At 48.3% G+C, this 24,177-nt stretch overlaps 1 protein-coding gene across 3 annotated transcripts in view; it reads left to right on the plus strand.

Annotated features, from left to right (window-relative positions):
- Positions 1-24,177, plus strand: part of FLI1 (Fli-1 proto-oncogene, ETS transcription factor) — a 121,671-nt gene that overhangs the window by 78,791 nt on the left and 18,703 nt on the right. For all 3 annotated transcript variants that reach the window (XM_067751554.1, XM_067751553.1, XM_067751555.1), the window contains 3 exons: positions 923-1,077; positions 5,201-5,404; positions 13,585-13,650. In XM_067751554.1, the coding sequence (XP_067607655.1) occupies positions 923-1,077; positions 5,201-5,404; positions 13,585-13,650 (425 nt within the window). The remainder of the gene's footprint in view (positions 1-922; positions 1,078-5,200; positions 5,405-13,584; positions 13,651-24,177) is intronic.

Here is a 24,177-nt window from a genome sequence, read left to right on the forward strand (position 1 = left end):
TGATTGGGAAGTTCAAATAGAACATTGTATGAGAAACACTTTAAAATGATATGCATGCAACAGAAATAATTCACTCCAAAAACAGTGATGGCTCACCCCCTCTGTAAGGCACTATAGAGAGGGTTTAAAAAGGTGTATTTGTCTAAACCCCACTTATACGGGGTGCCTAGAATAGTCAAATTCATAAAGTCAGAAAGTACACTGGTGGCTGCCAGGGGCGGGGGATGGGGGGCGGGGAAGGGGAATGGGGAGGCAGTGTTTGCTGGGGACAGGGTTTCAGTTTGGGAAGGTAAAACGTTCTGGAGATGGATGACGGTGAGAGTCGCACAGCCACGTGAATGTACTTAGTGCCACTGAACTGTCCAGTTGAATATGGGTAAAATAGTATGTTTTGTGAGACTTTTACCATAATTTAAAAAAACTTAAAAAAAAAAAGTCATGGCACCATCAGGAACCTCCCAATCCAGCCAGGGGAAGGGCACCTGCCAGGCTAACCATCACATCACGTGACAAGTCCTAGAGCCATGGCAGAAACAGGGTGCTCGGGGAGCGGGGAAAGGCCTGTCTGGGAGCGAGGTCGAGTGCACGCGCCTCGGGACCGTAGGTCGCCTGGCCACAAGGCTAAAAGTGTCAGCTGCAGGCAGAGCGGGAGGGCAGCAGCGCCGAGCTCAGAGGCCCAGACTCCAGTCTGAGGGCAGCGAGGGGCTGCCAGAAAGTGTTTAAGTACCGTAATTATAGGACTGGGCTGGGATTTGGAGAAAACTCTGGTGGCTGCGTGGATAGAAATAAAGCAGCGTCAGCAGCGTCCTCGTCCTCGTCATTCCACCAAATGGGGCTGGGCAGCAGCTCCACGGATGTGCCGGTGGCAGCGGTGGCAGTGACGCTGATCACTTCCTCTGGGCTTTGTCTTTTCTTACTCCAGGGAGTCTCCGGTGGACTGCAGTGTTAGCAAGTGCGGCAAGCTAGTGGGCGGAGGCGAGTCCAACGCCATGAGCTACAACAGCTACATGGACGAGAAGAACGGCCCCCCTCCCCCCAACATGACCACCAACGAGAGGAGGGTCATCGTCCCCGCAGGTACTTTGGGACCCAGTTCGCTGGCTGCCACCCACGTCCTCAGTCTTCTGGGCTAGTCGTCCCAGTGAGCACCTACACCTTCACCTGGTACCCTGTTCTCTATGGACATGCTTCCTTGGGGAAGCTGCACTTCCCACTTTCTTCCCTGGCTGCCCTCCAAGACAGTTTCGCAAATGTCACCAGAGCCCCGAAGCGCAGATTCTGGAAGCCCTGCCCTCTAACAGGTCACGTCACAGAGTCTAGCCTTGGCGCCTGGTTCCACAGGATGAGGCCAAAAGGAATCCCGGGGACACCCAGATGTGCCCACCCTTGCCTTTAAGGAGAAGAGTGGCTACAGAGGTCTGTCCATCAGGCAGGCGCTTCCGGGCAGCTGCAGGGTCTCACCTCTCCAAAACTGCAGGCAGCTCTTCCAGATTCAAAACAGAAGTAACTGTATTTAACAGAAGGAGAGGCTGAGCATGTGTGCGGCGAGGTACGTCATGAGGTGAAAAGAGGCGATTTTTCCTAGGTATTGGTGCTTTCGGTTACAGAAGATAAAATCATTGTTCAAGCCTTCCGTGCATTGGCTGGACCCTCCGCCTCGGCTGGTGAACTCAGCTGCCTGGTTGAAAAGGGAGGAAAAACTACCATGTGTAGAGTCCATGCCAGGTAGAAGGAGCCAGGGTGTCCAAATCTGAAGCAAAGTGAATGACTTACCAAAATCAGTTCACCAAGGAGGCCAACCCCTTCCATTTGGAAAAGTGTAAATGCAGTTGTGTCTGAGCGCCAAGGGTTAGGTGTCTCTTTGAGGTAAATCCAAAGGAATCCGCGGCTCGGTCCAGAAGGTGTGGTTTTGTAACGGGCCGCTCCGTCCTAGGCTCTTTGTATGTTTCCCTTCCATGGGAAGCCGTGTGTCACCGTCTCCTAGGAACACAGCCACATGCTTGTATTCTGGGCTAGACTCAAGGTGGCAGGCGCGGGAGGTGTGGGAACAGGTGAGGCAGGAGAGGGGTGGACCAGCGGGAACTTTTCTGTGCCCGGCAGGACTTGCAAACCGCTCAGAAAGCATGTTTATTTCCTTTCTCCACAAGCGCGTGACCTCACAGAGGAAGGGGAAGAATAGCTCCGTATACTGAGTGCCTCTCGGTGCCAGGCGCTGTGCAGATGGCCTCATCCCTACTTCTATCTTGTAACGTCCGATCTCCCCTCCCCGGGAACACCAGCTAGGCGTGTGTAGCTCGGGTGCATTTGTGAGAGGCGAGAAAACGGTGCCTTCTCCTTTATTATAGAAAGAAGGCAGAAATGACGCTGAGCTAAAGCTGGCCTGGAGGGAAACTTCTGGACTCCCCCCATCGGAGCCGAACCTCTCCAGGCCTTTGCTGACTTGGAATCAAACCCCACCCTCCCACCTGCACACTGCTCCTCTAAACAGCGGCCAGCATGGGGAGGAAATCTTGAGGACAGAAGAGTTAAGAGGCCAGAGGTTGTCTCTGAACCAAATGTTGACACCATTTCATTTCCATAGTCACTTTTGGGCGGGGGTAGGGAAGGGGTGGGGGGGAAATGACCAGACTGTTTGGTTGACCCTTCAACTCTGAAGTGGTGTTGAAATACTTTCAAAAGGAGTATCAGGATGGCAGTCTTAGGGGGCGAGAGTAACCCCAGCAGTAATAATGAAAATAGCATAAATTCCTATCAAAGGGTTTCCAAAGCACTTGGTGTCATGAATTCCCTACCTAGGGATTCACTTCATTGTTTCACCTCTGGCTGGGTCCAGAGGTAAAGCATTATCCTCACACATGTTGGTCAGCCTCCTGGACATAACAGAAAGTCTCCTTTGGGCAAGTCCACACATCAAGGCAATAAAGCATCAGTGGAACAACCAGCTGAATTTATGGTGGGATTTTAAGACGAGTATAAACGAGGTCCCTAGTTCACCACCAGTTCCAAGTTCCGATGGGAAGAAACTAGGACTCAATCATCCAGGAAATATATTTGGAAGAGCTTAGCATGCTCCACAGCGGAAAATTTATAATTCAGTGTGCTGTAAAAGGAAGAGAAAGAATATTGTGATGGAGCCCAAAGCAAGGGAGGAAATAAGAAAATAAATAAAATCTACAGGGTAAAATTGTATTTGAGGCCTTGGATACTCAAAGTGAGGAATTAGGAGAGGCAGAGGCAAAGCTGATGAAAAAAAAATTAATATGCTACGTAATCCAAGTTCCCCCAGGACACTTTTCTTTAGAATTCTGAAATGGTGCAAAATTATTTCCATTTACCAATGGTATGTGCCTGATTGTTCCTGGAGAGCAAAAGAGTAAGACAGAGCAAGAAATTTATCTGAGAGACAGAGAGAGAGATACAGACTTGTACAATGAAGCCCCGAGTAGCTCCGCTTTTTGGGGTGGTGGCAGAGCACCTCCCGGGGGAGCTAAGGCAGGATGGTGAGAGGGGAGAGGAGAGGAGGCTTGGGGTGGGGGACCCTCAACTAAGTGCAGTCCTGGGAGGATTTTGACTGGAATTCCAGCTCAGACTGGGACTGAAGGTTGAGCTGGGGACTTAAGCCTTCAAGACGCCACTTCCCAACTGCAAAACGAAGAGAAAAGCCACCTTGCAGGCTTTTCTCGATGAGTGAGAAATGGCACACGTGGAGCAGCGGGCACCTAGGAGGCGTTCAGAATCTGGAGTGTTATGAGTTACCGGGCTCTGGGTGGTTGGCATAAACCTTGTTTCTTTCCCCACAACCCCTCCTAATCATTCAGACCTGCTCCCATTTTTGCCAAGAGCCTTCACAGACCCTTAGAATGAGAGGTGAGGTGGTTGAGAGGTAGCACAGATATTCCTACCCAATGAGCAGTCCAATAAAACAGGCCCAGTAGAAGTTGGGGACCATCAAATCTCCCCTCCTCCAGGAAGCCTTCCATGACTCCAAATCCACAGTGACCCCTTCTGCCCACGAGTTCTCGAACTGCCACAAGAAAAATCTGCTGCTTAATTCCGTGCTTTCCTGCCCTAGTGTTTTGTGTGAATTCTCTTCCATGAGCGCAAGACCCATGTAGCTTTCTTCTGTGATAAGCATATTTAACTGCATATTGGACTCTCTAATAATTGGGGGCCAAGGAAAGACGTGGTGATACATGATAAGATATAAGGGCTCTACCTAGCGTGGAACCTGCTAGAACTCATCACCAGCACTCAAAGTACACATGCTCCCCATATACACACACCTGGCTGGGGAGGAGTCTGAGGGTCCCAAGTGGAGACCTTAACAACCTCAGTCCTTACATTATGTATGTTCACTTGAGAGCTAAAATGTTTTCTCCCTCCAACACCATTTCCCATCTTTTTTTTTTTTTTGCTGCGCTGGGTCTTCATTGCTGCACGAGGGCTTCGTTACCCCGCAGCATGTGGGATCTTAGTTCCAAGACCAGGGATCGAACCCGTGACCCCTGCATTGGAAGGCGGACTCTTAACCACTGGACCACCAGGGAATTCCCCATTTCCCATCTTTGGGGATTTAAATATCCTAAAAACTTTGTCAGGATGATTTTAAAGAAATTTCAACACAGCTGTCTCCAAAGGGAGAAAACCCAGATTGGGGTTAAGTTATTAAGACTAACACCACTGGGTTTTCCAAATGCACACATGGAATTGTGGTCCAAGTGTCCACGTACATCTTCTTTTCTGCAGCCATCGGAGAGATCACTGTTCTTCCGTGAAATCACTGATGTTCTTAAGATACAGATGGTGGCCCTGGGTGTTGGAAACTGTGCTTGTTTTCATTTTGATGCCACCATTTCTCAGGCAGAGATTTCGGTTGCCCTCCAAAGGCTTTAAAGAGAACGTCCTGTCCAGATGCGTAGTGAGGCGTCTAAGAACCTTTCCAGAGCGCTAAGTGGTTCAGGCAGCGCCAGATGTGAGGGGGCCGGATGGGCATTCTGGGAGGACCATCTGGGAGGGAACCACTTTCTCACTGAGGGGAGGGGGGACTGAGGAGGGGGAAGGGAGGGGAAGAGGAAGGGAGGGGAGAGAGTTGGAGATGGGGAGAGAGGGAGAGAGGAAAAGACAGAGGAGAGAGGCAGAGACAGAGAAGGGGTGGAACCCTGCGTCCTGCAGCCTTGCTAACAGCCCATCTCCCCTGCAGACCCCACGCTGTGGACGCAGGAGCACGTGAGGCAGTGGCTGGAGTGGGCGATAAAGGAGTACGGCTTGATGGAGATCGACACATCTTTCTTCCAGAACATGGACGGCAAGGAACTGTGTAAACTGAACAAGGAGGATTTCCTCCGAGCCACCTCCCTCTACAACACGGAAGTGCTATTGTCACACCTCAGCTACCTCAGGGAAAGTAAGTACCTGGTCCTTTCCCTTACACCCCAGGGGCTGCAGCCCAAGCCCCCAGGGCTGGGAGAGAATTCCGCCCAGCCGCTCAGGATGAAGACTGGTTCCCACGGAGCCAGCCCAGGGAAAGGAGATAGGGTCCCGGGCTGTCGGTTTATGCTGGGCGGTTGCTATAGGAGCAGCCCATCTGGGTGTCAAGTTGCCAAGGTCGCATGGGCTCCCAGAGACCCTGCGAGGGGACTGACCCAGTCCTGCCATGACAAGGGAAGGAAAACGAGGAATGGAGAAAAAGTAGGGAGCTGCAGCCCCGTGGAGTCTGCCAGAGGCGAGTCACACTCTTCCCATGAGAACAACTTTCCAGAAACTACTTTGCCCCAAACTATAAATAGATGGACACCCTGGCTGGTATTGTCTGGAGCGATGATTTAAAGTTCCTACAGTAAACTCTAGATTTACGTTTTGGAATATTTACACGTTAAGTTCCTCTTATTCTTGGGGTCACTCTGGCACCCCCTAACCCACCTTTACCCGCTGTTACCTACACACCCTTCCCAACTAAACAGGAAGTGTAGCAGATGCTGCAGGGGGGTTAGGATCTGTCGGAAGCTTTCTCCTGGCAGAGTCAGAAGGCAAAGAGCTTTGGAAAGGGAGAGTTGATGAAAGAAAGTGCGCGGTTGTTCAAAGGATTTATCCGATATGAGGCTTCCCTATTGCCAAGTCCCATCAATTTGATATGAATTTCACCTGATACGAAACATACACATCAGAACAGAATTTTGATAAACGTGCTAATAACCTCAGCCTGAACTCTTCACCAGAAATACAGGTGGTATATCGGTGACCCCAAGTACCGAAGGACTGTTCTGTGGCCAGAAAAGATGGTCCTAAGATGGGGAAGTGGAAGCTACAGGAAAACAGTTGTGGATTCATTCTACAAGGGGGCTTTCTAACAGTCAGCCCTGCCCAAAGATCCACTGGCAGCCTCAGGGTGCAGTGTCTGCTGTCCGTGGCTGCTGGGAAGCTTGCAGGAGTTCAGCTTCGGAAAGAATGAGGTTGATGATTTTAAAGCCCGTTTAACGCTGAGATCCTTGGACAGTGCCCACGGGCCGCTTTCCCTGGTCTCCTGGGCTCTGGGTTAGTTAGTTATTCCTCCGTGTTCCGTTGTCCAGTGGGTCTTCAGCTCACCGTTCCTGTAATCTGTCTCCTGCAACAGTGTACTCTGTGGGGTAGGGGCAACACACCCTGGGTGTAAAAATGAAAGAATTTGAAAATGCCTTCGGAAGTTTCCACTGGTGCCTCTGGGCTCCCCAGTCACCCTCCGAGGCGTCTGGTAAGCAGTGGGATTGTGTGGGTGATGCCGTGTATGTTAACACCAGAGGAATGACCTCATGTCTGAGTCTTGCTGCAGCATGAGGTCAGCCCAAGAAATGACAATTTCAAAAACGGAGGCAGTTTTCCACCCAGTTTTTCTGAGCTTTGGAGAATGAGCATTTTCTAACAATCTGTATTTCTTTAAGTGTTTATAGAATTTGTTTAGAAAGGATCTTTGCACAGAGTCCTGCAGTAATGCTAGCTGGGCAGGGCAGGAGGTGGAAGTGGGCACACAGAAGCTGGGCATGAGAAGGAGAGACCAGCAAAGCAAAAACGCTGACCGATTCTGCCTTTCTGCCCCTCCTGGTGTCATACGGCGGGAGGTCTGGGAATCACTTTGTGGGAGAAGAGATGGACGGCAGTGTGGACAGAGAGCTTGGAGCACTTAAAGGGCCCAGTTATCAGATGCCCTTGTTGAGGGCATGTTCAAGCACGTTCTGACTGATGTGGGGAGAGCCCATTCAGACCGTGTGATCCCAGGCCCTGCTTTCTGGAGGGTCCATAAACAACTGAAGTCCCCGCTGGGACTTCCTCTCACAGAAGAACCCAAGCCACAGACCCTGAAGCAAGACCAACCTATGCTCAGAAGGCCAAGGAATTTCATAAGGTGGTCGTGGGTAACTGTTGAGGAGGCTTTCTATCGGAGGAGAACAGATAAGAAAGAGCAAAGGAATAAGCAGGCTGGGAAGAAGTGGACGCCAGAGGGTTGGGTTTCTGGGTATATGTCGCAGGGCATGAAAAAGGGTGGATTTCTTCTCTTCGTTCTTTCTAAGAGTATTTGTAGAATTAAGGAAGATGCCCCCAAAGCAATAATAATATGAAGTTTCCAGAAAGGAGCTTATTAGCGGAGCAAATTTCCAGAGTTGAGTGGAGATGAAGAAAGCACATATATGAGACAAAGTTGAGTGCAACAGCAAAATATAAAGGGGTCTGAGCAACGACGCAAAACCATGTCTGCCTGCAAAAACAAAAATTAAAATACTTGTATTAAGGTTCAAAAAAACTTGCCCCAGCATAGTGTTGTACTGCTCTAGAGGCCTTTTGAGGAACCTAGACTTAAAATGATCTGCTATCATGGAAACAATTTTTGATTCATGCCTCTTGTTAATTGGGGTCCACTTTCAGCTGCAGCCTCTGGGACCCCTGGTTGGGGGGGATCCACTGAGACGCCTGCAGGAGGTCACGTGCATGGTGGCTGTCTGCTCTCAGGACTGCTGGGAACCCCGCAAGGCCCACCGACTTGCCTGCAAACACCATATTGTTTTTCCAGACTTACTTCCAGTGGATGTTTTGTGTGGAGGCAGGGAGGCCAGGGCTCTGGGGAGAGGTTGGGGCAGCTGAGTTGAGGCCGGGAGAAGGGTGCTAATGCCTCGTGCATTGTCATATGTCCTTTCGTGGAGGAGGGGGTGGCATTCAAACAGTTCCACTTTGGCAAGAGGTGGAAGGAAAAGAGCTGAGCTCCTCAGCACAGAGGGAGGAAGTGCAGTGGGGCTAAGGAGAGTGGATAGAAGAGAACTGGAGCCCTTCTAACTTAGCCCCGGGTCAGAAGACTGCAAGGCAGCTGCGCCTCTCCAGAGGCGTCTGAGCTTTCTGGACTTTAGTAGAAAAAAGGACATGGTAGGATTGAGAAGCTCTGACACCAGATTTACACTTTCACCAAAGGTGCTCGAGTATTTATTCGGGTTGTCAGAACAGGAGCTATACTTTCAAATTTTAAAAACCAAACTTCAAATTGAAAATGTATTTTCCAGGGTGGAGAAGAAATAACAGTGTCCTGAGCCCCCCTGTCTCGTGCTAGGATTTACCTGGCCTGCCTGGAGGTTCCTGTTCTCCATACCCTGGCTTTTCAGCTGGCCCAGACGGAGTGACTGTACCTTACATCCCTCTGTAATGTCACCTGCACTTGAAATGGGAGGAGGACAGTGGGGGCCGGGTCTGGGGAGATGCCCACAGTTCTTGGGATCATTCCGGAGTCTCTTGGGGACACCCGGGCTCAGGCTGCGTCTGCCCAGGTGTCACTCACTTTACGGGACAGACAGGGTGCCCCCTTGTGGACACCATGGACAACTAATTATAAATCCCCATTTTAAAGGCAAAGCAAATGAGGCCTGGAGTGCTTCGGAAATTGGTTCAGACGTGCCCAGCCCCTGGAGAGCAGCCTGGTGTCCGAGACCCAGGCCTCCTAAGGCCCGGGGTGCAGCTATGCCCACAGCCTCACGCTCTGAGGGCAGAGGCCAGGCTGCACAGACAGCGCCCGCTCACCTGGGCCACCTGGTCTTTCCCTCCCCTGCTGTGGAATTAGCCTCACGCCCCTGGGGCTCCCGTGTGGAGGGCCAGGCCGCTTTCCCCACAGCATTTTCTGTTTTCTTTTGTACCCAGAGATAAATGCTTTCCGAAAACTTCCCTGTGGCCTCCTGGAATGAGGCCGATTAAGCCAAACCTATCTGCACGCCAGCTCTGCCCGTCTCTCTTCCGCGCGGCGCCCCACACTCTGGACCTGACGGGCAGCCCTTTCAGTATCTCATGCAGGCAGAGGCCGTATTTACAGTCTCGGGCTGCGGGAAATGAGATTGGGTGTCACAAAGCAAGATTGGGACGGACCTCAAAGGAAGTGGGAGCTGTCCCCAAACGGCAGTTCAGACCCAGGGCCGCTGGGGGGAGTTTGGGGTTTCTGGGAGTCCAAAAGGTCCTGGGTGGGGCGGCCAGAGACAGAAGGAAAGAGCCTTTGTTCATTTTACAGAAAGTTGTGTTCCGTCTGTCTGTCTGCGTCTGACCCATGAAAAATGCTAAGCAAATGCATTTGGAAATAGTGGCAGCGCTAGAGAGATGAAATATATGGGGTGACAGGGAGACCACAGCAAAGGTATCTATCTTGATTCCCATTTTTAATTTAAACATAATGGAAAACACATTTTGCGTTTTGTGGTGTCCCCACCGGCCGCCTCAGATGTTCCGGCAAAGGTGATGGCTCTGGGCAATTAAGCCAGTGAAGTATTATCCCTTCCAGGCCGGGTCTGACCGGTGAAGGAGAACAAAAGGCCAGATTTCCCGGGACTCAGTCGTCAGCCAGGCCTGTTGTTCAGGACACAGAGCCTCAGGAGGGAGGAGATATGGGAGCATATGTATATGTATAACGGATTCACTTTGTTATAAAGCAGAAACTAACACGCCATTGTAAAGCAATTATACTCCAATAAAGATGTTAAAAAATTTTAAAAGAAAGAACACAGAGCCTCCTTCCTCCTCCCTGCCCGCCTGCACCCTCCAGCCAGAGCCATTGATGGCAGTGCAGAGAAAAGGAAGCCCGGTTTCCAGAGGCTGGCAGTGGGGCGTGCAAGGTGTCCGCAAGGCGGGAGACAAAGGCTTTGGCGCTCAGACGGCCGTTGTCTCGTCTGCAGGTGCCCCAGAGGAAGGCCAGGTCGGCTCGTGGGAATGTGGAGCTGGAGAAAGCCCGATTGCTGGGCTCCACCCACACCTGCAAGCTTCACTCTTCCTTTCCATCCTCTCTCAGATCCCAAATACTGTACCAGTGACGGGTGGACGCGACAACGGGAAATTATTTTGTCCTTGTGCTTTCCCATTGGGGAGCCTATTCCGTTCTCAGCAGCAGCTGCTCCGTGCTTTGTGGGGCCCCAAATACATAGATACACATAGAAGCCCTCATGCATATGTAAATACGTAAACAGATAAGGCAACAAACGTTTTAATTAAAGTATCACAGAGAGAGAAGTGCAAAAACCATAAATGCACATGTCAAGGAATTATCACAAAGTGAATCCACTCACTCATATGAGTCCCTCCAGGTCAAGGGGGAGACTAGAAGCCCCCGTGTGCCCCACTCCATCACCCCCACTTCCTCCCCAAAGGCAGCCACTGTCTTGATTCCAACACCATAGGTGAGTGTTGTCTGTTTCTTCGATTTAGCCTGGAGGCTGCAGGGTCTGCTGGGCTGAGAGCAGATTTTGTAGATAGACCAGAATGGGCATCCTGCCTCCTGGGCTTTCTGGCTACGTGATCCTGGGCAAATTACTTGACTTCTCTGAATGTTGATTTCATCATCTGTGTGAGAATTAAGTGAGAGAATAGACAGAAAGCATCCGGCGCACGACGACAAGCATCCCGAGAGTGTTGGCTCCCCTCCTAGCATCACAGCCTGTTTCCTCTGACAAGGTGGTGTTCGCCCCACGCAGAAGGTGACTCAAAGAAGGAGAGAGATATATCCAAAGCCACAGAGTGAGAGGTCAGGCTCCAGGGAGGACCTTCTTGCATCTGAACAAATTCCTTTAAGGAAAGAGTGTGCCTTGCCACTCTCTGTAGCCTGAGGAACTGGTTAAGTAAAAAATGGGAGGAGAGAAGGGAAAGTTGGTCCCTTGGGAAGGAGGTCAGACACCCCAAATCAGCCCCTCCACAGGGAAGGCAGCCTCTCCTTCTAGGAGTGAAATTTGAACCAAGAACAGTCTTCAGGGCAAAATCCTTCTCCTAGGTTACCATGAAATATGTATTTCATGCAAGCTTTGCAGAGGTCAAACGACCCTTCCTCTTGGCTTTCTGGGAGTTTCCTCTGGAATTCACGTGTGCCCAAGGAAGAACTTTCACCGAGGGGGAAATTTAATAAGTGCGGTTTATCTAAGCTTCGTGCTCTCAGCTACATCTGCACTAATGACTCAGGCAGTTCGGTCCTCCGAGACCATCATTTTTCTTTATTTGCTCCAGCCGTGAGGTTTCCGCCTGAGGCCGAGAATGTCAGGGACAGAGAGGCAGACATTCTTGGTCTTACTCCAGAGACTATTTTCTCTTCCCTTGGAACACTTGTTTCCATTTCTTAACCTCCTTCCAGTCATGGAGGATTATTTCTTATTGCAGCAGAACCCATTCATAACTCTAATTCCAGAGAACAAGGCAAATGCCCAGCAAACTCTTTTATAAAGAGTTTATTGTGTGTCATTGTTGTGTCTGTGGGAGAAAAGATACAAAAATAGTCTTGATAATACCTAGCGTGTATTGAACATTCATTCTGAGCCAAGGTCTGTTCCGAGCAGTTGTGTATATTATTTTATTGACTCCTCATAAGAACCTTATCAGGTAGGTGTTATTATTAGCCTGTTTTATATAGGAGGACCCTATGGCTTAGAGAGATTGGGTAAATGGATGGAGGTCACCAAGCTAGTAAGTGATAAGAAGCAGGTCTAATTCTAAACTCTCATGTGCATAAAAATTTATATTAAACGAAGTGCAAGGAATCACTTTGTCCTTGATATTTTTGAGAATGGAAGAACCAAACGCATCTGATTCTCGGCTATTCCAAGCGCATGACCGCCTCCTTTCTAGAGGTGTCTCCACACAGCCACACTTTGGCATAGAGTTCTCTCAGTACCATCACCACCCCTCTGCTTTTTTTGTCTGGAACTGTTGCAGAGCTGAAAGGAATAGTTGCTCAAGCCCAAAGTCAGAGGTTCTAGGCAGTTGGATGACTCTTCCAAAATTCTCTCTTCGTCATCTGGCCTGGGAGGGCGCACAGCTTCTCTGAGGCACGCAACCAAACGCCCACAGCTGGGTGAGGCAGCCACTCCACTCCCGTGTCCCTTCCGGGACTTGAGACTAAAAATAGGAGTGTCTGACAGCCCATTCCCTGTTCCAGGCCCTGGCACCCGAGTCCGTCCACTCGGTCCCAGGGAGCAGGCAAAGGATGGTTTAGAAGGATGTTTTAGCTCCCAGCACCCATGTCAAAAGCTTATAAAAGCAGATCCCAGCCCACCTGATGGTGCTTCAGAGTTTCCACGGGAGAGCCTCAAGGAGGACGACAAAAATGCCTACGTTTCCAAAATAAAGCTCTTGGATTTGCTGGAAACAAAGGCACACGTCTAGTTTTAGGAAAGAAGGGAGAAGTTTTTTACATGCAACAACAATAAAAAAAAGAAAATGCCCAGACTAAATCTACTAGAAAATGCCCAGACTAGAACTGCTTTCAGTGCTTGCTAAAAGTAGCTCTGCATGAACATTTAATTCTAAAAGGTTGTATATCAGCACCCTGTGATGACAGAAAATTCAGCGACTTACGCCTCACGTTGAGTTGTATTCTCTTAGCTACGCATAAAGGGAGACAAAAGTTACTCCAGGGAGCGCTGCCAGCCCCACCCCTTTCCCAGCTCCTAGCACCCCCTTCACCAAGCACCTTGCCCACCTGTAAACCCAAAGGACATCACAGTGGGAAGAAAGTGGCCGGGCTTCTCCTCCGGGGCGTGGCAATACAAGCTGCAGTCCAATCTGGCCAGCACTGGCCCGCGGACAAGACAAAACAAAAACAAAGAGGAATGTGCAACAGAGGCCATCTTCAGCCCGCAGAGAATAAAATATTTACTATCTGGTCTGTATAAAAAGTTTGCCACCCCCTTTTGTAGCTCAAGGCGAAGAAATCAAGATCCAGACACGTAAAGTCCCTCATTCACGGTCACACGGGAAGTCGGTCGAAGGACCAGGACATGGTGCCCAGCCCTGTGTTCCTGCTATGACATAGTGTGGACCCCAAGAACTCTAGAACCTTAAACGTGGCTGCTGGGAGGGCTGTGTGTGTCCCGCCCATGAGCATTCTGTCCTACCTTCCTCAGACCCTAACTCCAGGAAGCTATTACAGTCCTGCGTGATTGGCCCCCCAAATGGGTGACATTAACTGTTTCTTTCTCTCAAGGACTCAGTCATCTGTCCTTCCATCCTTCTCCCTGTCTCCTGCCCTCCCCACTCACTTCTCATCCCATCTCCTAGTCTTGATCTCGGAAGAGTGTCTTGGTTATAACCTGATGCGTTTGCTTCGCCTTTCAGGTTCACTGTTGGCCTATAACACAACCTCCCACACGGACCCGTCCTCACGACTGAATGTCAAAGAAGGTGAGTCTGTTCTCTCACATGTAGAATTGTCCTCATTACCAGCCCAGCACAGTCCACGATGGTAAGACTGCGGTGGGGGAACCTCAGGTGTGTGTCCCAACTCTCTTGTCCACTCAGCTTTTCTAGAAGCCTAAGCTGATCCCCCTTATGCTGCTCATTGCAAAAACATGACAAGGTTGTAAAATATCTTGTGATAATTCCATAAAGATGCGACTTGAGGTTGTTACTCCATGAACGAAAGCGTGTTGCTCTTGGAAGGAAACGGATGCTGCTCACTTTCAAAACCAAAAGGTGGGGGATTTCTTTGTTGAAGGAAACAAAATGAAGATTTCAAGGATTCTTGCAATGTCATATTTTCAGGGGGGTGTTGGTAAGAAATTTAAGCGATATCAATTCATTTTTAAAGTGGTGATTTGGAGATTTGGTCTAGTTGCTTTGCTTTGGTTGAAAGAGAAAGAAAATGGTCTCAGCCAATGGTTTTCGCCAGTGAGGGTTTTAGCAAACATTACAATACATTTCTCAGCATCTTTATTCATGAAACAACGTTGTGGAGATTTCCTGCTCCAGACACTGTTAGATTCCAGGCATTTAAACAAGTGAATGATTCATGGTACCTGGTTTAAGGGAGAAAAAATGGGAGTGAAAAAATTCTGCCTGAGGCAGAAGAAAAATTCCATGGAGGAGGGGCATTTTGAGTGGGGCCTTGAAGGATGAGTAGGAGTATGAAGGGCACTCTCTTCCTTGGCTCTCTCTCTTTCAATACTTTTTCTTTAAGGCACACCTGCTGCATAGAATGAATGAAGGCAGAAGTTTTCAGTATTGGTTGCATGGAGTTAGCACAGCATAATATTTCAGAGAAACATAAAGCTCTTCTAAGGGAAGAATCTTAGAGACATTTGGTTCAAAACTGTTTTCGGTTTTGGAGGAAACAGAGACCCAGTGAGCCTGGGTGTCTTGACCAAGTTCACACCTTCGATCACATTAGACTTCCTGTTTCCTTTTAACAATTTATAATCAGATGATGACCAGACAATTCTGTGGAGGAAAAATTCAACATAATGAATATGTTTGTAAACTTTCCTGGTTTTCTGTGACTTTCTTCACCTCTTACCCCACCTTGGGCCAGTCTCTGCTACTGTTTTCTTTCAAAGTCAGAGTTATTGGCTTTTGCCATAAAAAATCTGAAGTCATATTGACTCATCATACAGTCCAAGCCACATTTTATTAGGTGACCCATTTACCATCATGTTGCAAATGTCCATAAGAGACAAAATATATTACAGTGTCAAACATATTAGATTGAGGTCGGAGCACCTCTGGTTTACTTTGGGGAAATCACTTCATGCCCTGAACCTCAGTTTCCTGTCAAATAAAAGGGCCAAACTAAACCAGTAAGAGTCACCCCTGACTGTCGAGCTCCTGGCTGCTGCAGGTGAGGGTCTGCTTTCGTCCAGGGCCCCTCTGCTCTGATCTGGTTCACTTACTGAACTTCGTTTCGTCTGCAGATAGGGATCCATGTCTTGGAAGGAAGGAGGGAGAGAAGGAAGAAGGAAAGGAAAGAAGGGAGGGAGGGAGGCAGGAGATCCCTGAAAACTCCTCCAGTTCTGCAGGCTGGGACCTGCTAACTCCACCAGGATTAACCAGGGAGACTCTGGGGGCAGAGCCTATGAGAGAATAGCTGATATTGGACGTAAAATACAGATTTTCGTTAAGAAGCAAGTTTTTCTGGGTTGAACTGCGCTGATAAACGATTCATTACTCCTCCAGGGGTCCTAGCTTTCAGCCTCTCCCCTACCTGCGCTGCTGTTCCTTCCCTCGGTCCTTTTGTGAGTTTGTAATGCCACGCTGGGCTCTTTGGGGCTTTCGCAGGAGCTGCCTCTCTTCTGAAATGAATGAACTGCAGTATCCAGGCAAGTGCGCACTGCAAAGCCCTCAGTCAGGTGGTGCTGGGCATTTATCCCCCAGCATCGGCCCTGGCCTCCAGAAACGGTTACGTCTGCGCTTTGCAGGTGCAGCTTTTGTCCCCAGTAAAGCTTTCCACTTGAGTTGTCTTGCTGCTCTGTCGCCTTCCCCCTCCTGAGGTGGTCTGGATCTGTCTAAACGGCCCATCGTCCACAAAACAAAGTACATTAGCAAGACAAAGCTAGCCACGCTCCTCTCTCCCTGCTTTTCACCCTCCTCCCCACCTCTCTCTTCTGCTTTTCTCTAATAGCTATCTTGGGTTCTTAAAATATTAAATGGAAAAATAAAGAGAAGACGTCATGCAACCTTAGCTCCGTCTTGTTTGAATAAGGCACATACACAGCCCCAAACAAACCGAGTCCAACAAGAGGACCAGAGCTCTGTGTGTGTGTGTGTGTGTGTGTGTGTGTGTGTTTGTGTGTGTGCATGAGTGTACGTGTTTATTTCACAAAGGACAGGTGCTGGCATCACGCACAAAAGAAAGAGTTGAGGAGATAAATGCTTCTATGAATGCTTCTTCAATGTGCTTATCAAATGAGCATGTCTTTTTACTTTAAAATGGCATAATCATCTTTCCAGCTTGTCTCTTGAAAACAATTGCACTCTCTAAGGGTTATTGGTGCCCAAGAAGTAAGGCTAGATTTTAAAAATTCATTTGTAGCAGTTTTTAAGCTTTTTCCAAAATTAAATATTCTATGGTCACAGATTGGACCGAGCTAGAACAATTATGCTGTCTCTACCGGATACCAAGGCTAATGCACTTAAGAAAATAAATTAGAATGGAAGCAACTGCTACCCATTTTCAATGCAGCCGCCACTGTCATATGTATAGGATTCTGCAATGCCTCAGACACTTTCACGTGCTTTGCCTCTGCTTTTAAGCCCGGCAACTTCCCCGAGAGGTAGATTGAATTAGCCCCATTTTTCAGACAGGGAAAGTGAGGTTCAGGACTATTAAATGGCTCCCTGAAGGGCACACAGCTATTCAACAGCAGAACAAGGATTCAAACCCAGGGTGTAGGATTCAAAATCCCTTACTTCAGATAGTCTCCCTGACAAACACAGCCTTTCCCTTCTAGCTGGCTTTTCATGAAAGCAATACCTTGCCTAAATGTCGTGTGGGTGGAGATGTAAATTTTTTCCATTATTTTTCTCTGTCCCTGCAGTTTTTCTACTAACATCTCCATCCACATCCCTGCACTATCCTCTCCTCCCAAAGATGAATTCATACATAACCCCTGCTTGGCACTACCCTCTATTCCTAACTGCACAGAGAATGAGCTGGAGAGCTTTTTAAAATTACTGATGCCCTAGGAAAATATTGTATGACTCCACTCATAGGAGGGACCTTAAATGGGCAGATTCACAGAGACCAGAAAAGTAGAATGATGGTTGCCAGGGGCTGGAAGGAGGGAAGAATGGGGAGTTATTGTTTAATGGGCCCAGCGTTTCAGTTTGGAAAGATGACAGAGTACTGATGGTGATGGCTGTGCAACGTGAATTATTTAATGCCACTGAAATGTACACTGGAAGATGGTCAAAATGGTAAATTCTATGTGATATATGTTTTACCACAATAAAAACTGCAAAAGCACATGAAAAGATCTCAACACCACTAATTATTAGAGAAATACAAATCAAAACTACAATGAGGCATCACCTCACAGCAGTCTGAATGGCCGTCATCAAAAAGCCTACAAATCATAAATGCTGGAGAGGGTGTGGAGGAAAGGGAACCCTCCTATACGGTTGGTGGGAATGCAAATTGATGCAGCCACTGTGGAAAACAGGATGGAGATTCCTTAAAAAACTAAAAATAGAGTTACCATATGATCCAGCAACCCATTCCCGGGCATATATCCAGTAAAGACAAAAATGCTAATTTGAAAAGATACATGCACCCCAATGTTCATAGCAGCACTAGCTATAGTAGCCAAGACAGGGAAGCACCCCAGGGGTCCATCAACAGATGAATGGATGAAGAAGATGTGGTACATACGTACAATGGAATATTACTCAGCCATAAAAAAGAATGAAATAATGTCATTTGAAGCAACATGGATGGACCTAGAGATTATCAAGCTAAGTGAGGTAAATCACTCAAAGAAAGGCAAATATTATATGATACCACTTACATGTAGAATCTAAAAAGTAATACAAATGAATCTATTTACAAAACAGAAACAGATTCAGACATAGAAAACAAACTTATGGTCACCAAAGGGGAAAGGGTTGGGGGAAGGGATAAATTAGGAGTATGGGATTAACAGATACACACCACTATGTATAAAATAGCAACAAGGATTTACTGTATAATACAGGGGGAAAAAATATATATATATATATCTGAAAAAAATACAACAGAAGTAAAAATAACAAATGTTTTAAAATACTGATGCCAAGGTCCCAGACACAACCAACTGATTCAGAATCTCTAGGAGTGACAGCTGGGCATTGGGAATTGTTTCAAGCTCTCCCCGTTACTCTTAAACCTGCAGCCAAGATTGAGCAGTGCTGACCTACACGGCAGACAGGAACCAGAAAGAGGAAAGGGAGACCCGTCTCAGAGCCACCCAGGTTGTCTTGGAGACACACTGGGAGGTTGATCTTTATCTTTCCTGGCCCCAAACTGACCTAGAAAAGACAGAGCAGGACCTCATGTTATACTAATGGAAGAGCAGGTTGAACTGACCACTGGATTATTAGTTCTTTTTCATCCTTGTCATTGATGAGGTTATAATTTTTATTGATATTGATTCCAACAGCTTTACATGAGTCCATCCCTTCAGCTCTCAGAAATCCCATTCTTATATGTTCTCATCGTGTGTATCTAAGTAGTCATTGGGATTGGTGTTGGTTACCTGATCTTATCCGGAGAGCACTGGGGTTCTAGAAGTTAAATGGCCATTCCAAGTATTGGGTTGGCCAAAAAGTTCGTTCTGTTAATGAATACATTGTTCAATAAAGTTCTTGGTGAAAATGAAAGATGTGTCTTATTTTTGCTTAAAACTGAACGAACTTTTTGGCCAACCCAATACGTGGGAGTCCCGGGGCCCGGACTGAGGATTCTCTAAACCTCGAGCTCCGACCTCCATGCCCAGGGATGAGTGTGTCCGCCCGGGATGCAGGTCAGAGCTCCACCGTGTTTCCGGGCAGCCTTGCTCTGGGCCCTGCCAGCGCATCCCCTGGACGGGCAGCAGCGCTCTGCTTCAGAGCTGCTTTGCATCCTAAACCCTCATTTCCTTAGCTCCTTGTGCTGGATCTGTTTAAATACCTCTGAGTCTCCAAAAGTCAGAGGATACTGAGCTCCTTGTTTATTAACTCCTGGAACTCATAAAGCGGCCCGTGGAGGCTGAGCCTCTAGCCCCCGCCCGGGAAGCCTTTCAGGACCCGCTGTGAAATGCAAACCCACGCAGGTCACCTGCGGCCGGGGGTGCAGCCCTGGCCTGCAGTCACCTGGGCTAATGGATAAAAAGTCTGTCTTCTTGCACGCTGAGTGTGGGAGAGACAGGGGGAGAAACCACCTTTCCATGTCCTTCAGAGTGAAATGCCTAACCGGCGCTGAAGATTATGCTAATGAGAGCCCTGCTTCTCTCAAGGAGATTTCCAGATGGCAGGACCTGTGCCCATAGCCGGGACCACGGTTCTGCAGCCCTTCACTGTCTGCCAAGCATTTGTACATCTATTACGTCGTTTGCACCCCTCACCATCCCCGTGAGCTGGCAGGGCTGATATTATTATTATCCCCGTTCTGTAGATAATGGAAACAAGGCACAGAGATAACAGGGTCCGTTTGAAGTCACCCAGGTCTTAGGATAGAGCAGGGCTCCAACGTAGGTCTTGCTGTTCACTCCTCCCTCCAGGCTGCTTCTCACCTCATCATCTCAACATATTTCATTCAAGCATCTGACATCTTTTTAAAAAATTTATCTGATTGAAGTATAATTGATTTACAGTGTTGTGTTCATTTCTGCTTCACAGCAAAGTGACTCGGTTATACATGTATATACATTCTTTTTCATCTTCTTTTCCATTATGGTTCATCACAGGATATTGAATATAGTTCCCTGGGCTATACAGTAGGACCTGGTGGTTTATCCATTCTCTATATAATAGTTTGCATCAAGCATCTAACAAACATCTTAAACCTTCTTTAATTAATGCTCTCCATTTCCCCAAGGCAGGTATTTATCTCATATCTCAGCCTTAGAGCATATTGGTTCAAAACCCAGGCTCTGGACTCAAACAGGCTGTGTGACTTTGGTCAAGTCACTTACTTTTTTCTGCCGCAGTTTCCTCACGTATAGAATGAAGGCAATCTTAGTGCCCCTTCAAGAGGGCTATTATACTTAGAAATCACTTACCAGGGCATCTGATGCACCAGTAAGTACACAGTATGCTTGCTCCATGGATTACAGCAGTAATTAGGATTTTATCACAAAATCATTAGAATGTTCTTGAGGGTTTACCACATGCTGACACTACACCCAGGGTTATGAAAGACACCATATCAGATGGCGTGGTAACACCGTAGATGAGATGGCCAAGTTGTTTAAAATCTTATTCGGGAGATTCACATATGGAACGATTAAGGAATAATATGAAACTGCATATAATCAAAATGCATGTGACCTACAAGAAGTTCCCTAAGAGAAATGAAGGGATGAAAAATCATTAAATGTTAAAGTGGACCATCCACTCCAAACCTTTCATGGAACAGAGGCGATAGGAGGCCAGGGAAGGTGTGGGTTCCCCCAAGACCACACAGGAAGGGACGGGCTTCTCTCAGGACCTTAGTCAGGACTCGTGCCCTCCTCCACCCCGTTCACGCATCTCTTCATTTATTAAGAACCTACCATGTATGGGACGCTAGGCTGAGCTTCGGAAACGTGGTACCCAGCCAGCTCCCCTCAAGAGGATGTAGTCAGAGATACAGATGGGCCTGTAAGTCAGTGCTGCGTATTGACTACGGCTGCTACAGCACCACCTCTCGGCACTTTCCCCTGCATTTTCAGCGCCTGTGGGGTGTCCTTGATGATTTAATGATGGAGGTCGTAGTGAAAGATGGGAGGCCTCTGGAAGGACCCAGCACGGTCGTGCTGGAAATGGGTATCGAATGAAGGGAAGGTGGGCATCAAAGACCCAGCATGTCTGGATCGATCCTGTGCGGGGGCTGCGTGTGCTCGGGCTGGGTTTGGGGGACGGGACCAGGTGGGCTCCCGTGGGTATACCTGAGTGTGCCCCCTGGGAACACCAGGGCCTGGGTGTGTGACGCGAGCATGATGGGGGAGCCTTGGGTGGGACTCTTAGTGGTTTAGACGAAACCGAAAGACGGGTATAGTGTCCCTGTGTGACAGGAAGCTCAGCAAAGGAGCCAGGGATTTGCTTCAAAATAGTCAGGGCAGGGAGGGGGCATGGGTGGGGGGAGAGCTGAAGTCAGGTTGACCGTGAGTTCATGCTTGTTAAAGCCGAAGGGCCCTTCGGGGTGCAGCAGACTTTTCTCTCTGCTTTCCTACATCTCCAAATTTTTCCATGATTTAAAAGATGCCCCGAGAAGTTTTGCTTGGATGGAGAAAATGTAGATGCGTGCAGAATGTGGATTCCTGTGCCCTGTGTGTGTGGCAGTGAACAAGGGTAGCAGGTTGGGGGCCCAGCATGGGGGGTGGGCTCGAGGCAGCAGCCTGAGTCAGGGTCTCAGGGGGTGAGCGTGTGTTGGGCGAGGCCTTGGGCCGTGTGCGTATTGCCCTGTGCGGGATGGCCAGTGCGGGTTGGTCTGGAACACGTGTGCCTGAGGAAAGGCCTGTAATGCTGTGAGGTAATCGCCTGTTATTTTTAGGGAGTAAATAACATCTCTCATGGAGCAGGTTATGTGGCTCCACGGGCTCTGTCTGTGTCCGCTAATGTGCACTTAAAATTTGAGGGTATTCAGGCCTCCCAGGAGAGCCTGTTAAGAACTTTGTCATTATATGTTTTTCCTTTATGATGAACTACCCCTAATCCATTTTTAGCAAAAGCAGGGATGATTGCTGAGTGTGTGTGTGTGTGTGTGTGTGTGTGTGAGTGTGTGCTGTTTCTGTGTCCAAAGGCAAGATTTATGATTATAGAACAGACAGTAGCTTGCTCTCTCCGTTTTATTTTTTTTTAATTGTTTTCCTTTGAAATTCCAGACTTAATGTTTTGTCTGCTTTCAATCTGACCCTCTTTGGAGAGCTACATGTTGTGTGTGTGTGTGTGTGTGTGTGTGTGTGTGTGTGTGTGTGTTTTCACCAGAGAGAGATTGAGAGAGCGAGAAAGAGAGAGAGAAAGAGAGAGAGAGTGCTGGAAACAAAGAATCTTTGTCTGTAAGCTGTAGCAGGCAGGAAACCCCAATCCCGAGGGAGCTGAGCCAGCCAGCCCTGTCCTGGAGTCAGACTCCAGCTCTCTGAATTCAATTTGACAGCTTGTCTGGGACACTTTCTAAGTAACCATTATCCTTCCTTTCTCTGAGTAAAAGAACTGTTATTTTGTTCCGTGGGTGTGCTGTGTGCGCTGTTACCGCATGTGTGGGTTCCACAGCGACTAGAACACACTCTCTCTAAATTATTGGAAACACTTAGCCTGTTTCCTAAGACAAGTGTAAATTTGTTCCAGGATAACGATGCAAACGGCTTTCCGTGTTGCACGTTAGAGGCAGGTAGAGGGATTTCGCTGGGGCATTTTGTTTAGTCCCAGTTACGGCACGACTCCCCTTATTTGAAGGAGCTCTTCCATCTCAGAAAAATCTTCAAAGGAATAAAACGTACACAATTTGAATTCAAATTGTGTACGTTTTATTCCTTCGAAGTTTTTTTTTGAAATATGTATAAATATATCTTCCGATGATCGTTCCCCTCAGTTTCTGTGTTTGATCGATTAATTGATAATTTTTAAAGAAATCTACCACCATAGGTCTCTCTCATCTCGGGGAGGGAATTCCAAGGTCTCTCTCATCTCGGGGAGGGAATTCCAAGGTAGGTGGGTGTCAGCCGTGAGCCCCCAGGGTTTGAGACAGGAAGGCACAACTGGGTGACCCCCTGGAGTAAAGCAGGCACTGCTCTCCTTTCTCCAGCCACTCACATCAGTTGACTGCCGCAACCTCATGAGGGATGGTGAGGCAAAACCCGCCCTTTCCGGAGTGTGCAAGTTTGCAGCCTGTCCAGGTCCCGCCAAGCAGGATGGACAGAGGTACCGTCCAGCACGGCCTGGGTCACTTCGAGGTCTGGGTGGAGTGACAGCTTGGCCAGCAGCACAGTTTTTACCCATTTAGGTCCCGACCAAAAAAATGTGTCCTTCAAATGTGAATGGATTCCTGTCTAGACCATTTCAAACAGAACTTTGAATGTTTCCCGTTCTCCCATTGCCTGACATACCATCCTCGGCTGTCTCGCTCCCACCCCAATCCACACCCTATGAGCCACACTCACTCTTGGTGGCCCAGGTCAGACGATGTCTCCTCAACCACCCTTGCCCCACGGCGCTTTGCTTGTACCCACTGTCTTCCCAGTGAAGCATCCGACAGAGTATAGCCAACAGCCTTTGGTCTTGCAAGACCTGATGCATCTTGGAGGCAGGGACAGTGCCTTAGAAAAGGCCATGTATGTATGTATGTATGGATGGATGGATGGGTGGATGGATGGATGGATGGATGGATGGTTGGATGGATGGTTGGATGGATGGGTGGGTGGATGGATGGAGGATGGATGGATGGATGATGGATGGATGGTTGGATGGATGGATGGATGGAAATTATAGACAAATTGCCTTAAACTACTCCCCAAGGACTTACTGTAAAATTCACCCTTCATGATGTTTCTAAGTCCAAGAGTGATGTTTTGGCCTCGTCCACTGCAAAGATGGGCTCAGGACTTGCCTCTCCCTTTCTGCCACAATTTCCCCTTCATTTGACCCCAACGTGATTCCTCCCAGGCTGTGATTGGTCCCACCCAGAAGTAGAGGGAAGAGCTTGCCGAGAGCAGATTTCAGTAACAAGGTGATCGTTCCACATCACCCCCTTTTGCCCCATTTTTTATCAGCTTACACTCCCCTTGGAGGCCCTTCAGATTTGGGTCCTCTTGCTACGGGTGCCACTGAGAAAGAGGCCAAGGACAGGACCAGGACAAGGGAAAGTCATATTGCAGGAAAGGTTAACTCCTGCTCATTCAACCCTCCTTTCCTCACCTTTCTTATCACCACCCCCGCCCCATAACGATAACAACTGCCATTGATTGAGGGTTTATTCTGTGCCAAAAACTTTTCTATTCACTTCATTTTTACACTTCCTAACCACCTTATGTAGTTGGTACGATTATTATTCCCATCTTGCATATAAGAAAACTGGGGCACAGATGCGTTAAGCTCAAATGGCAACGCTAGTAGGAATCAGAAGGCAGCACAGAGCCTGTTACCGCAGCCCACTCCCCACCCAGGCAGTGCCAGGCCCCCAACTGCAGCTCCCTCTTCCATCCAGCACAACATGGAACGGCCCATTTCTTCCAGGAAGCTGATGTCATCTAGTTGTTAAGAGGATATGGTGAGATTCACTGATTT

Source organism: Pseudorca crassidens, chromosome 9 (assembly GCF_039906515.1).
Source record: "Pseudorca crassidens isolate mPseCra1 chromosome 9, mPseCra1.hap1, whole genome shotgun sequence".
In the NCBI taxonomy this organism is placed as follows: domain Eukaryota; kingdom Metazoa; phylum Chordata; class Mammalia; order Artiodactyla; family Delphinidae; genus Pseudorca; species Pseudorca crassidens.